General features: G+C 42.6%; 1 protein-coding gene across 4 annotated transcripts in view; it reads left to right on the top strand.

Moving 5' to 3' along the window:
• Nucleotides 1-2,427: 2,427 nt before the first annotated feature.
• TNNI3K (TNNI3 interacting kinase) overlaps nucleotides 2,428-16,062 on the top strand; it is a 230,894-nt gene continuing 217,259 nt past the window's right edge. For 3 of the 4 annotated variants that reach the window (XR_005774108.1, XR_005774106.1, XM_040406704.1), the window contains exons 1-2: nucleotides 2,435-2,559; nucleotides 7,047-7,155. Coding sequence is in view for 1 of the 4 variants with exons in the window: in XM_040406704.1 (XP_040262638.1) it covers nucleotides 2,520-2,559; nucleotides 7,047-7,155 (149 nt within the window). In the remaining 3 variants the exon portion in view is untranslated. Of the gene's footprint in view, nucleotides 2,560-7,046; nucleotides 7,156-16,062 lie in introns of all 4 variants that reach the window. The other variant, XM_040406705.1, reaches the window with a different exon arrangement.

Here is a 16,062-nt window from a genome sequence, read left to right as displayed (position 1 = left end):
GTACATAGGGGCAGTATTATAGTAGTTATATTCTTGTACATAGGAGCAGTATTATAGTAGTTATATTCTTGTACATAGGGGCAGTATTATAGTAGTTATATTCTTGTACATAGGAGCAGTATTATAGTAGTTATATTCTTGTACATAGGGGGCAGTATTATAGTAGTTATATTCTTGTACATAGGAGCAGTATTATAGTAGTTATATTCTTGTACATAGGGGCAGTATTATAGTAGTCATATTCATGTACATAGGATGCAGTATTATAGTAGTTATATTTTTGTACACAGGAGCAGTATTATAGTAGTTATATTCTTGTACACAGGAGCAGTATTATAGTAGTTATATTCTTGTACATAGGAGCAGTATTATAATAGTTATATTCTTGTACATAGGAGCAGTATTATAGTAGTTATATTCTTGTACATAGGAGCAGTATTATAGTAGTTATATTCTTGTACATAGGGGCAGTATTATAGTAGTTATATTCATGTACATAGGATGCAGTATTATAGTAGTTATATTTTTGTACACAGGAGCAGTATTATAGTAGTTATATTCTTGTACATAGGAGCAGTATTATAGTAGTTATATTCTTGTACATAGGAGCAGTATTATAATAGTTATATTCTTGTACATAGGAGCAGTATTATAGTAGATATATTCTTGTACATAGGAGCAGTATTATAGTAGTTATATTCTTGTACATAGCAGCAGTATTATAGTAGTTATATTCTTGTACATAGGAGCAGTATTATAGTAGTTATATTCTTGTACATAGGAGCAGTATTATAGTAGTTATATTCTTGTACATAGAGGGCAGTATTATAGTAGTTATATTCTTGTAGCTAGGAGGTAGTATTATAGTAGTTATATTCTTGTACATAGGAGCAGTATTATAGTAGTTATATTCTTGTACATAGCAGCAGTATTATAGTAGTTATATTCTTGTACATAGGAGCAGTATTATCGCAGTTATATTCTTGTACATAGGAGGCAGTATTATAGTAGTTATATTCTTGTATGTACATAGAGGGCAGTATTTGCTGCTGTGTTTTCTTTGTGCTGAGTTTTTCTTAGCCACCCTGTCAGTTGTATCTTATTTATTGAGCAGAACATTATCTCTCTCCATCTACTAAACATATGTAAATATAATGTTGGACAGGCATTAAAATATACTCAGCCTGGAATGAAATGGATTCGTTATGGCAGACACCAGACATTTATTGTACCTGAATCTATCCAGCAAATAACTATTATTAATATTGTAATGATACAATAACGTATCTCCAGCTGTGTGATTTATTTGTCGCATATATAAACAGCCCTGTCTCCTGATTGAAAATCTGACGCTTCGCTCGGCCGTATTTTACTTCTTGTCATTAAGCAAATGTAAAGTAGGTCAGTTATTATGCTGAATGATGTATGGATTAATTGCAGCGACTGATGAAAAGTCTGGTTGTTCAGCATCTGAAGTGACAGCCGATGGATATTTATCACCCGAAGGAAAATTCTGCATTGTAGGAGCAAGCATCAGGGAAAAGAGTGAATTTCTTCCAGGATTTACATGCACCTGTAGCAGAAATAAACCTTTGATGTTGCTTTACTAAGTCATTTGTGGTTGACATAGGACTGCAGGTAATTTCACCACATTATCTTAAAGGGGTTATGCCATGATTGATGTAAAAAATGAAAATCAGACATCATATAGTACAGGACAATACATTTCTAATAAAGCTAGAACCAGCCCTGTGCCAGACCCATTCAAGTTGAATGGATCCGGCCTGCTGCACGGATGTTGCTGTGCATTGGGGGCCGCAATTGCGGCCCCCAATGCACGGACCGGTCGTTGGTCGGCGTGTGCATGAGGCCTAAGTGCCACAGCTTTAAACTAAACATATGGCTGGTGGCAGTTGAAGACGTAAACTGAGCATATGCGACCAGCTCAGTGATATGGACAGAAAATAAGGAAAAGAACAATCAGCAGGTGGCGCTATATAGATACATTTTATTGAAAAGCTGAGTGGAAATACTGCATGCAATTACAAAAGTATTCAGATCCTGGTGCTGGTTTGAAAAATATAGAACATGCTCCGTGACACAACCACTTTAAATGGAAAACCGTCGGGAAATATGGTTTCTCATTCTTTTTACAGACCAGGGCCATAGCTATAGGTGTGAGTCCTCCAAATGCAATCAATAAGCGCGCCTGCAGTAGATAGAGTAGATTGTTATAAGTGCTCCCCATCCTCTGGCCAGTTATCACTGTGCATTAAATAATTCAGCCCCAAAAAGTAAAATAACGCTTTCAGCTCTGCTACATCTGTGGACGGATTAGCTATCATGGCGCTCGGTGGCTCCCGGCTCGTGTCCGTTCATTGTTGTCTGGCATTCCATTGACAGAAGGGTTTATTTTTAGCTGGGTGGCTATCACCGTGCGCGGCAGCAGTTGGGATCTTTGCTCTTGCTCATATTACAGGGAGCGATCGGCTGCAAGAAAGAAGACGTCCTATAAACATATGGGAAATTATAAGTCCAGGCCGACCCAGACCTGCACGGGTAATGTGCTGTGGGTTATGTTTCATGCCTTTACAGCTGGTGGGAGGGTTTCTAGGAAAGGGTCTTTTGTGTGGACGGCTTGTGACTTAGCGAGGTCTATTATCTCTTATAATAGTCCGAAGTCCACATAATAAATGTCCTCCCGAACTATAATAGGCTTAATAACTGTAAGCCTATGTTATGTCAATAGAGACCTGTAAGCCTATGTATTATCTATAGAGACTGGTGAGCCTATGTGACGCCTGTAGATAGCCGTATGCCTATGATGTGTCTATAGACACCTGTAAGCCTTTGTAATGCCCACAGAGACCTATGTAATGCCCACTATACAAAGTCTATAGAGACTAGTAAGCCTATGTAATGCCTGTAAGGACCTGAACCCTGTGTAATGCTTATAGAGATAAGTGAGCCTATGTTATGTGTATGGAGACCTGTAAGCCTATGTTATGTGTATGGAGACCTGTAAGCCTATGTATTATCTATAGAGACTGGTGAGCCTATGTGACGCCTGTAGATAGCCGTATGCCTATGATGTGTCTATAGACACCTGTAACCCTATGTAATGCCCACAGAGACCTATGTAATGCCCGCTATACAAAGTCTATAGAGACTAGTAAGGTCTGTAAGGACCTGAAGCCTGTGTAATGCTTATAGAGACCTGTAAGCCTATGTTATATCTATAGAGACCTGTAAGCCTATGTTATGTCTATAGACCTGTAAGCCTATGTTATGTCTATAGACCTGTAAGCCTATGTTATGTCTATGGAGACCTGTAAGCCTATGTTATGTCTATAGAGACCTGTAAGCCTATGTTATGTCTATAGACCTGTAAGCCTATGTTATGTCTATGGAGACCTGTAAGCCTATGTTATGTCTATAGAGACCTGTAAGCCTATGTTGTATCTATAGAGACCTGTAAGCCTTTGTTATGTATATAGAGACCTGTAAGCCTATGTTATGTCTATGGAGACCTGAAAGCCTATGTTATATCTATAGAGACCTGTAAGCCTATGTTATGTCTATAGAGACCTGTAAGCCTATGTTATGTCTATGGAGACCTGTAAGCCTATGTTATATCTATAGAGACCTGAAAGCCTTTGTTATGTATATAGAGACCTATAAGCCTTTGTTATATCTATGGAGACCTTTAAGCCTATGTTATGTCTATAGACCTGTAAGCCTATGTTATGTCTATAGACCTGTAAGCCTATGTTATGTCTATGGAGACCTGTAAGCCTATGTTATGTCTATAGAGACCTGTAAGCCTATGTTATGTCTATAGACCTGTAAGCCTATGTTATGTCTATGGAGACCTGTAAGCCTATGTTATGTCTATAGAGACCTGTAAGCCTATGTTATATCTATAGAGACCTGTAAGCCTTTGTTATGTATATAGAGACCTGTAAGCCTATGTTATGTCTATGGAGACCTGAAAGCCTATGTTATATCTATAGAGACCTGTAAGCCTATGTTATATCTATAGAGACCTGAAAGCCTATGTTATGTCTATAGATACCTGAAAGCCTATGTTATGTCTATAGACCTGTAAGCCTATGTTATGTCTATGGAGACCAGTAAGCCTAAGTTATATCTATAGAGACCTAAAAGCCTATGTTATGTCTATAGAGACCTGTAAGCCTATGTTATATCTATAGAGACCTGAAAGCCTTTGTTATGTATATAGAGACCTATAAGCCTTTGTTATATCTATGGAGACCTTTAAGCCTATGTTATATCTATAGAGACCCTTAAGCCTATGTTATGTCTATAGAGACCCGTAAGCCTATGTTATATCTATCTTACATTGTTGCATCTTAACAAGGTTCCAAGTAGAGCTTCAACATGCAACAAGAAGAAATAGGAGTGAGACAAAACATTTTTTGAGCATTCAATTATTTGAAAATAACGATTAAACTGAAACAGGCTGTTTTTCAGCTGATCCAAATTTTAGGACCACATGCCTTTAATAGGCCAAATCTGTGCAAAGATGTGGATTCATTGTCATTTTCTGTCAGGTAGTCACACGTTGTGATGGCAAAGGCAAAAAAACTCTCCCTTTTTGAACGTGGTCGGGTTGTTGAACGGCATAAGCAGGGTCTCTCACAGCACGCCATCGCTGCTGAGGTGGGACGCAGTAAGACAGTCATTTGGAATTTCTTAAATGATCCTGAGGGTTATGGAACAAAAAAGTCAAGAGGAAGACCCAAAAAAATGTCATCAGCTCTGAGCGGGAGGCTCCAATTGGCTGTCCGTCAAGACACTGGACGATCCTCGACCCAAATTAAGGCCCTTACTGGTGCTGACTGCAGCCCCATAACCATCAGACGGCATCTGAGACTGAAGGACTTCAAAAACAAAAAACATCTTCAAAGACCTCGTCTCCTTGAACGCCACAGAACTGCTCGTTTGGACTTTGCAAGAGAGCACCAAACATGGGACATTCAAAGGTGGAAGAAAGTTTTATTCTCTGATGAGAAAAAATGTAACCTTGATGGTCCTGATGGTTTCCAACGTTACTGGCCTGACAAGCAGATCCCACCTGAGATGTTTTCTACGCGCCACAGTGGAGGGGGCGCCATAATGGTCTGGGGGGCTTTTTCCTTCAGTGGAACAATGGAGCTTCAGGAAGTGCAGGGGCGTCAAACGGCCGCCAGCTATGTCCAGATGTTGCAGAGAGCTTCCCTAATGACTGAGGGCCCTCGTCTGTGTGGTAATGACTGGGTTTTTCAACAGGACAACGCTACGGTACACAATGCCCGCAGGACAAGGGACTTCTTCCAGGAGAATAACATCACTCTTTTGGCCCATCCTGCGTGTTCCCCTGATCTAAATCCAATTGAGAACCTTTGGGGATGGATGGCAAGGGAAGTTTACAAAAATGGACAACAGTTCCAGACAGTAGATGGCCTTCGTGCGGCCACTCACCTCATGGAAACGCCTGCATCAAGCATGCCCAAACAAATTTTTTAAGTGATCAACAATAACGGCAGACCTACTCATTACTGAGTTCATGTTTGGAAGTTGGATTTCTGTTTTGGGGTGGTTTATTATTTTTTTTGAGGTGTGGGCCTAAACTTTTGATTAGCTGAAAAACAGCCTGTTTCAGTTTAATCGTTGTTTTCATTTAATTGAATGCTCAATTTTTTTTTGTCTCCCTCCCATTTCTTCTTGTTGCATGTTGAAGCTCTACTTGGAACCTTGTTAAGATCCAGCCATGCTAAATAGGATTTTTTGCCATTTTTCAAGTGGTCTTAAACTTTTGATCAGGACTGTATCTATAGAGACCTGTAAGCCTATGTTATGTCTATAGAGACCAGTGAGCCTATGTTATATCTATAGAGACCTGTAAGCCTATGTTATGACTATAGAGACCTGTAAGCCTATGTTATATCTATAGAGACCTGTAAGCCTATGTTATGTCTATAGAGACCAGTGAGCCTATGTTATATCTATAGAGACCTGAAAGCCTATGTTATGTCTATAGAGACCTGAAAGCCTATGTTATGTCTATAGATACCTGAAAGCCTATGTTATGACTATAGAGACCTGAAAGCCTATGTTATGTCTATAGAGACCAGTGAGCCTATGTTATATCTATAGAGACCTGAAAGCCTATGTTATGACTATAGAGACCTGTAAGCCTATGTTATATCTATAGAGACCTGTAAGCCTATGTTATGTCTATAGAGACCTGAAAGCCTATGTTATATCTATAGAGACCTGAAAGCCTATGTTATATCTATAGAGACCTGTAAGCCTATGTTATATCTATAGAGACCTGTAAGCCTATGTTATGTCTATAGAGACCAGTGAGCCTATGTTATATCTATAGAGACCTGAAAGCCTATGTTATATCTATAGAGACCTGAAAGCCTATGTTATATCTATAGAGACCTGAAAGCCTATGTTATGTCTATAGATACCTGAAAGCCTATGTTATATCTATAGATACCTGAAAGCCTATGTTATGTCTATAGATACCTGAAAGCCTATGTTATATCTATATAGACCTGTAAGCCTATGTTATATCTATAGAGACCTATGTAATGCCCAGAGACACAGGTAAACCAATGCAAAGTCTGTTAGGACTGGTAAGCCTATGTAATGCCTATAAGGACCTGTAGTCCTGGGAGGCTGCGTCATGTCTCTATAGCCTTTTAACTCTATCTGATGTCTATATTGCCCAGAAAGCCCATGTAATGCCTGAAGACATATCCTGTGCAGACTGCGGGTGTGAGTATGTGCGTTACGTGCGGGGTACACCCCCATTCACCCCGCACTTATCACATGGTGCCAGGTTCCATCAGATGACTACCTCCCAACATGTTAGTCCCAAATTGTGGGACATTTTGAGCCCCACCCTGGGACACGCCCTTATTTATCAAAATCGAAGCCTTGCCAGTTTTTGGTCCCATTCCCAGGACCGTAACCCGCGCGCCAATACAGGAAGGGTCTGACCGACAACTCTAATGTCCGCTTTGTTATAGATGAGTGGAAGAAAAAGGTGAGCGAGTCCTATCAGGTGATCGCGGAGCGGCTGGAGGATGACCTTCACATTAAAGAGGTGGAGCACGCTGAGCTTCAGCTGGTTTTCAGGTAAAACATGTCCGTTATCAAATGTAGTAGAGCTGAGTTTGTCATAGGGCAATGGTTTCTATAGAACTGAAAGGATCTCTGTAATATAGCTCCAACATGTTCCACAGCGCCGCACACGCGGTGCCTTACATCAGTCCCTGTCCTCTGTTTTGATATCCTGAAGTTGTAAGAAGCCGTTATCATTCCGCCGCCGCCATCTTCTAGAAGCATCGAAGGTTACAATTCAATGACTGCAAGTATAGATCTTGAAAATTATGATTTCATAAACAAACTATCGCATATATAAGCTAATAAATGGGTCACTGGACTCTGTGTGTTCCAGTAGCAATATTGAAAGGGTTTCGCTGTATCGCACATCCAGCTCTGCTACATCTGCAGTTATGCTGGAGCTAAATTGCTGTTTTTTTTTGACATGCAGTCCTCGTATTCTAGAAGAACCTGACTCTTCCTCCCGTGGGACGGGCGCATGCAGATTGTAATGGTTCTCAGTATATCACAGACACGCAGGAACATTGCAATTGGCTGGGGAACCTAGAAAACAATTCCTTTCCCCATCTCAAGGCTGTGGAGGAACACGGAGGTTAATGCGCAGTCTACATACAAACCTTGACATGTCGCATTCCAAAGAACAAGTTCCCCAGGGCGGGAATCTGGGGATCGGGAGGGAAATCAGGTAGTTATAGATATATATTATACTGCAAGTGACATCAGGGCGCCGGGGGTTACTGCTCCGTACTATAGAGAGAGATAGACAGACACAGATAAATAGATAGCATGCAGCTCTGGAGTATAATACAGGATGTAACTCAGGATCAGTACAGGATAAGTAATGTATGTACACAGTGACTGCACCAGCAGAATAGTGAGTGCAGCTCTGGAGTATAATACAGGATGTAACTCAGGATCAGTACAGGATAAGTAATGTAATGTATGTGCACAGTGACTCCATCAGCAGAATAGTGAGTGCAGCTCTGGGGTATAATACAGGATGTAACTCAGGATCAGTACAGGATGAGTAATGTAATGTATGTACACAGTGACTGCACCAGCAGAATAGTGAGTGCAGCTCTGGAGTATAATACAGGATGTAACTCAGGATCAGTACAGGATGAGTAATGTAATGTATGTACACAGTGACTGCACCAGCAGAATAGTGAGTGCAGCTCTGCAGTATAATACAGGATGTAACTCAGGATCAGTACAGGATGAGTAATGTAATGTATGTACACAGTGACTGCACCAGCAGAATAGTGAGTGCAGCTCTGGAGTATAATACAGGATGTAACTCAGGATCAGTACAGGATAAGTAATGTATGTACACAGTGACTGCACCAGCAGAATAGTGAGTGCAGCTCTGGAGTATAATACAGGATGTAACTCAGGATCAGTACAGGATGAGTAATGTAATGTATGTACACAGTGACTGCACCAGCAGAATAGTGAGTGCAGCTCTGGAGTATAATACAGGATGTAACTCAGGATCAGTACAGGATAAGTAATGTATGTACACAGTGACTGCACCAGCAGAATAGTGAGTGCAGCTCTGGAGTATAATACAGGATGTAACTCAGGATCAGTACAGGATGAGTAATGTAATGTATGTACACAGTGACTGCACCAGCAGAATAGTGAGTGCAGCTCTGGAGTATAATACAGGATGTAACTCAGGATCAGTACATGATATGTAATGTAATGTATGTACACAGTGACTGCACCAGCAGAATAGTGAGTACAGCTCTGGAGTATAATACAGGATGTAACTCAGGATCAGTACAGGATAAGTAATGTAATGTAAGTACACAGTGACTCCACCAGCAGAATAGTGAGTGCAGCTCTGGGGTATAAGGCCTCTTTCACATGGGGCGTGAGGTGAACGCATTGCACCCGCACTGAATCCGGACCCATTCATTTCTATGGGCATGAGCGGTGATTTTCACCCATAACTTGTGAGTTGCGTGAAAATCGCAGCATGCTCTATATTCTGTGTTTTTCACGCAACGCAGGCCCCATAGTGAATGGGGCTGCGTGAAAATCGCAAGCATCCGCAAGCAAGTGCGGATGCGGTGCGATTTTCACGCACGGTTGCTAGGAGACGATCGGGATGGGGAGCCGATCATTATTATTTTCCCTTATAACATGGCTATATAAGTAAATTAGGGCTGGAGGGGTTAAAAAATAATAATTAAACTCCCCTCGTCCACTTGTTTGATGGATCATGTGATGGGCGCAGTGACGTCACCAACGGTCCTTTTCTCCCAGGTTCTCAAAGAAGAAGAATGAAGACAAGCCGAGTGCGCAAACAAGTGGACGAGGTGAGTTTAATTATTATTTTTAACCCCTCCAGCGCTGTTTTACTATGCATTCTGTATTAAGAATGCTATTATTTTCCCTTATAACCATGTTATAAGGGGAAATAATAAAATCTAAAGAACACCTTGTCATGGTTTGAATCTCTCAATGACAATGGCCACACCCATCTGCCCCCCAGCCAAGCTCTTGAACTAATCTCTGCTTACCTCATTTGCATAGCCAATCAGAGGGGGTTTTACAATTTACCAATTGGAAGAGGTGTTCCAACTGTCAATATAAATATATGTGATGCATTCAATAAAGATTCAGTCAGTTTGAACTCACATACAGCCCGACTGGTGTTAGTTCTGTGAGAATTAAAACGACACGAGCGGTCGTTTGAGGCCGGATCATCAACGGCGGAACCAGCAGATATTGTGGTCCCATCAGGGAGGGCCGAGAGAGCAGAATAGAGCGAGGAGGGGCTCGTTACACACCTAACCCAAACCCGAACTTCTGTGAAGAAGTCCGGGTTCGGGTCTGGGTACCAAACATGCCGATTTTTCTCACGCGCATGCAAAACACATTAAAACGCTTTGCACTCGTGCAGAAAAATTGCGCATTTTCCCGCAACGCACCCGCATCTTTTTCCACGCGTCACCTGCAACGCCCGTGTGAAAGAGGCCTAATACAGGATGTAACTCGGGATCAGTAAAGGATAAGGCCAAGTTCACATCACAGCTTTTTTTTCAGTGTTCTGCTCCGTTAGAGGCCGTATAGGGCACATGACTGAACAATGGGGTCCGTTCAGTTTCTTTTCGGAATTCCATCATTTTACCAGATGAACTCCTTTCGAACTGAGCCTCCAATGCAGATGTGGACTCGCCCCTAGTAATGTATTGTTGTTACACAGTGACCCTTTCATGTAGATCCTATCCATATTTAAAGGGAACCTGTCATCAGCTTTATGCTGACCTCACTGAGGGCGGCATAAAATAGTGACAGAAATGCTGATGTCAGCGGTGTGTCGCTCATCAGCTAAAAGTCAGTGGTTGCCGAGAACCAGCATCGTAATCATTGCAGCGAGGGCCTTGTAAAGAGTCAGATCTACCTGAGAAGAGTCCTGGTTATTATAATCTCCTGCTCTCCCGTCCATCTGCTGATGGTTGGCAGTTCTCTCCTAGAGAGAAAGGGAGAAAACTAGGTAGAAGACGGTCAGTCATCAGCAGGAGAGCAGGAATTCATCAATAACCAGGACTCTTCTTAGGAGGCCGGGACTCTTTTCCAGGCCCAGTCTGCAATGATTGTGATGTTGGTTCTCGGCAACCGCTTACGTTTAACTTTTAAATGACAGACCGATGAAATCAACTCACCTGTCTCTACTTTATGTTAGTATGGGCAGCATAAAGTTGATGACGGGTTCCCTTTAAGCTTCTGTTGTGCACGTCTACCTTTAAATGGCAGAGGTAAAACCGCTCTCTAAGAGGCAGGACTGGAGAAAGTTGGCAAATTGATTATTTATTGCCTCTATTTCTCTTCTCTGTACAAGATCTAGAAGAACAGGGCAATATGCAGAGAGTGATTTGCGGAATGTCATGGTTAATTACATTGTAATTATGTCAGTGAGATATTATTTCCATTAGCGCTGATGCAGATTGTGGCTTAACATTATCTAAACAATCCTTCTTGGCAAGCAAATAAATATTGCACGGAATTTATTAAAGATTCACTCTGAATTCTCTTCAGAACATCTCGCACGTCCTGCAACTTTTATTGTTAAAAAATGAAATTAGGTTTAATCCATTTATGTGACTGATTTTAAACTCACGAAAAAAAAAGTTGCATCTGAATTTCGAGCAATGGCATCCATCTTGTGCTTATTTACAGGGCAGATTTACAGGGTTGCATGAGATTTGATAAAACAAGCCTGTTTGCTTCCAGGAATAGCGCCACTCTTAGCCACAGGCTGTGTCTGGTATTGCAAATTAGCCCAAAGTGAGTACTGCAATACCAGACAAGGCCTCCTAACAAGGGTGGTGCTGTCTCTGGAAGGATGCATTTATGTTTTTATGATTGCATACAGGGGTTTAAAAAAGCTGCATGGAAACAATCTTCATGGGTGCTAGATAGATACAGTCATGTGAAAAAATTAGGACACCCTTTGAAAGCATGTGGTTTTTTGTAACATTTTTAATAAATGGTTATTTCATCTCCGTTTCAACAATACAGAGAGATTAAAGTAATCCAACTAAACAAAGAAAACTGAAGAAAAGTCTTTTCAAGATCTTCTGTAAATGTCATTCTACAAAAATGCCTATTCTAACTGAGGAAAAAGATAGGACACCCTCACATGTATTCCCTCTTAAATTGGCTCAGATCTCACACAGGTATATCACACCAGGTGCACATAATTAGTAGATCGTTACTCTGCATGTTGAATGAGGCTTGCCCTATTTAAACCTCAGACATTTAGTTTGGTGTGCTCCTGACTGTTGAAGTGAGAGTGAGCACCATGGTGAGAGCAAAAGAGCTGTCAGAGGACTTCAGAAAAAAGATTGTAGCAGCCTATGAGTCTGGGAAGGGATTTAAAAAGATCTCAAAAGATTTTGAAATCAGCCATTCCACTGTCCGGAAGATAGTCTACAAGTGGAGGGCTTTCAAAACAACTGCCAACATGCCCAGGACTGGTCGCCCCAGCAAGTTCACCCCAAGAGCAGACCGCAAGATGCTAAAAGAGGTATCCAAAAACCCTAAAGTGTCATCTCGAGAACTACAGCAGGCTCTGGCTACTGTTGATGTAGAAGTACATGCCTCTACAATCAGAAAGAGACTGTACAAGTTTAACTTGCATGGGAGGTGTGCAAGGAGGAAACCTTTGCTTTCCAAGAGAAACATCGAGGCCAGACTGACATTTGCCAGCGATAAAGTTGACAAAGACCAGGACTTCTGGAATAATGTTCTTTGGACAGATGAGTCCAAAATTGAATTATTTGGACACAACAGCAGAGGACATGTTTGGCGTAAACCAAACACAGCATTCCAAGAAAAGAACCTCATACCAACTGTGAAGCATGGAGGTGGAAGTGTCATGGTTTGGGGCTGCTTTGCTGCAGCAGGACCTGGTCAGCTCACCATCATAGAATCCACGATGAATTCTACTGTGTATCAGAAGGTGCTTGAAGAACATGTGAGACCATCAGTTAGAAAATTAAAGCTGAAGCGGAACTGGACCATGCAACATGACAATGACCCAAAACATACTAGTAAATCAACCAAAGATTGGCTGAAAAAGAAGAAATGGAGAGTCCTGGAATGGCCAAGTCAAAGTCCAGATTTGAATCCCATTGAGATGCTGTGGGGTGACTTGAAAAGGGCTGTACGTGCAAGAAACCCCTCAAACATCTCACAGCTGAAAAGTTCTGCATTGAGGAGTGGGGTAAAATTTCCTCAGACCGATGTCGAAGACTGGTAGATGGCTACAAGAACCGTCTCACTGCAGTTATTTCAGCCAAAGGAGGTAACACTCGCTATTAGGGGCAAGGGTGTCCTATCTTTTTCCTCAGTTAGAATAGGCATTTTTGTAGAATGACATTTACAGAAGATCTTGAAAAGACTTTTCTTCAGTTTTCTTTGTTTAGTTGGATTACTTTAATCTCTCTGTATTGTTGAAACGGAGATGAAATAACCATTTATTAAAAATGTTACAAAAAACCACATGCTTTCAAAGGGTGTCCTAATTTTTTCACAAGACTGTAGATAGATAGCTGTATCTTTCACCCCATAAGACGCACGTTTTTCTCCCTAAAGTGTGTGGAAAATGCTATTGCGTCTTATCGGGCGAATACCATTATGGAAGTACTCATTAGTGTCACGAACCAGCAGGTGTGAACCCACTGTGCCACGTGCTTTCTCTAAGGGCATTGTCTAAGTGAATCCCTGGATCTTCACAGTACCCCTGATGGTGGGGATAGACTTTCCCGAGGGGAACACCAGGTCGCTATCTCTTGAGGAGGATAAGCACACGAGGCAGCTGGTCCAGGCGGACCAGGAGGTACCTGAGAAAGGTACCAGAGGTAGAGGCGTTGTCAGCAGGCTGAGTTGTTACCCAGAGCAACAGTGCAGGACCGAAGGATGAGCCACAGGCGAAGTCAGGGCAGGCGGCACAGGTACAGGTACAGGTCCGGAAATCCAGATCGGCAACAGGAGAGTCAAGCGGGCAGGGATCAAACAGGTAGCAGAGTCCAGGAACACAAGTGGATATCAGGAACCTTAGCAGGACACAAGGACCTTGACACTGAGGCATCTGGGAAGGGGGCTGAGCCACTTATATATGTGCAGGAGGGCTAGGATTGGTTGGCAAGGTCACATGATCGAACCCATAAAACACAGGAAGTGACACGCGCCGGCCCTTAAGGAAATGCTGCAGGAAACAAGCAGCAAGCATGCTGTGGCCAGGGCTGAAAGGAAACACTGGCAGCAGATCACAGCTGAATACAGCGCCTGGGACCGGGGCGGTAAGCAGGGGAACAGTGGCGCACAGCAGCCGCTGTTACAGTACCCCCCCCCCCCCTTACACCTCTTCTTCTTGAGTCCACGATGAGACAGAAACCTTTTTATCAAGTTTAAAGCATGAATGTTCTCTTCTGATTCTCAAGACCTCTCCTCAGGACCAAAGCCCTTCCAGTCTACAAGATAGTAGGTCTTCTTGCCACGCTTCTTAATGTCCAGAATGTCTTTGACCTCAAAGAATCTTCAGATACCAGAGTTGGAGTAGAAAGAGCTGTCGAGAAGCGATTAAGGATTACTGGTTTTAGTAAGGACACGTGGAAGGCATTAGAAATACGCTGAGAGAGAGGCAGACGTGACTTATATGTCACTTCGTTGATCCTCCTCAATACTTTTAAGGGTCCAAGGAACCTAGGAGTAAACTTGAAACTGGGAACCCATAAGCAGATATTTTTAGAGTAGAACCATAACTTATCTTCAGACAAGAACTGAGGAGGTTTTCTTCTTCTTTTGTCTACATTCGCTTTCATGCGGGTCTTCGCTTTGTTGATGCAGTTATTGGTGTCACGCCAAATCTTTCAAAAATCCCTAAAAGAGGAATCCACAGCTGGAACTCCAGAAGATGTCGGAACAGGGAGAGGAGTATGAGGGTGTTGTCCATAAACGACAAAGAATGGAGAGGATCCAGTAGACTCACTAGAGTGGTTGTTATAGGAGAATTCAGCCCAAGGTAGCAATTGTACTCAGTTGTCGTGTTGGGCTGAAACAAAATGCCTGAGATAGTTCTCCAATATTTGATTGACCCGCACAACTTGCCCGTTGGTCTGGGGATGATAACCGGAAGAGAAGTCCAGCTCAATTTCGAGCAGCCGGCAAAGAGCTCTCCAGAGCTTAGAGGTAAACTGGACTCCAACAATATCCCAAGGTAGACCATGCAAGCAGAATATGTGTCTCACAAACAGTTTTAGCAGGTTCAGCAGCCGAAGGCAGTCGAGCCAAAGGAACAAAATGCGCCATCTTGGAGAACCGCTCCACGACCACCTCGACAGAAGAGGGCCGATCTGTATAAAGGCCATAGCAATGTGTTGTCATGGGGCTTCAGGAACAGAAAAAGGTAACAACAGCCCAGGTGGTTTGGTCCTGGAGACTTTATTCTGAGCACAAACGATGCAGGCAGACATATAATCACGCACATCCTTAGACAGTATGGGCCACCAGTAGTGGCGAGACAAAAGTTTTGTGGTCTTACGGATCACTGGGTGACCAGCGAGTTTGGACTTGTTCCCCCAAGCTAGAATACATTTTCTCTTGGCAGATGGCACAAATGTCTTCCCGGGAGGGATGCCTTTTACCAGGACAGGAGTCACTGTGATCAAGTGAGCAGGATCTACAATGTACTGGGGCTCCTCCTGCTGGTTGGAGAAGTCAAATGACCGAGACAGAGCATCCGCCTTGATGTTCTTCTCGGCCGGGCGAAAGTGAAGCTCAAAATCAAAACGGAAGAAGAAGAGTGCCCACCTGGCTTGGCGAGGGTTCAAACACTGGCCCATCTGCTGGGCCCCCTCCTCCAAGGCAAGTTTTATGGCCAGAAGCTCCCTGTCTCCTATACAATAATTCCTCCCAGCAGGGGGGGAAGAGCTTGGAGGAGAATCCACTTGTAAACATCTTGCCCTTGGAACCTTTTTGTAGTAAAACAGCACCGGCTCCTATGGAGGAGGCGTTCACTTCTAAAAAGAATTGGCAGGAGACATCGGGATGTCGCAGAACAGGTGCAAAAGCAAAGGTCCTTTTTAATTGGACGAAGGTGGCCTCCACCTCAGGAGTCCAGACTCTGGCATTCACCCGGCATTCTTAGTAAGAGCGGAGATGTAAGAGATAAAAAATCCGGGATGAACTGATGATAAAAATTAGCAAATCCAAGGAAGAGCTATATAGCACGAAGACCCTGTGGACGGGGCCAGTCCATTACTGCATTCAATTTTTCAGGATCCATTTGCAACCAGGCATCCGAGATTATGTATCCGAGGAACGGTACGGTAGATTTTATAAAGATGCATTTCTCTAGTTTGGCATAAAGTCAATTCTCTCTCAACCGCTGTAAAACCAAACGTA

This window comes from Bufo bufo, chromosome 9 (assembly GCF_905171765.1).
Source record: "Bufo bufo chromosome 9, aBufBuf1.1, whole genome shotgun sequence".
Taxonomy (NCBI): Eukaryota; Metazoa; Chordata; class Amphibia; order Anura; family Bufonidae; genus Bufo; species Bufo bufo.
Note: the sequence above shows the minus strand (reverse complement) of the source record. Positions and strands in the feature narration are given on the sequence as shown.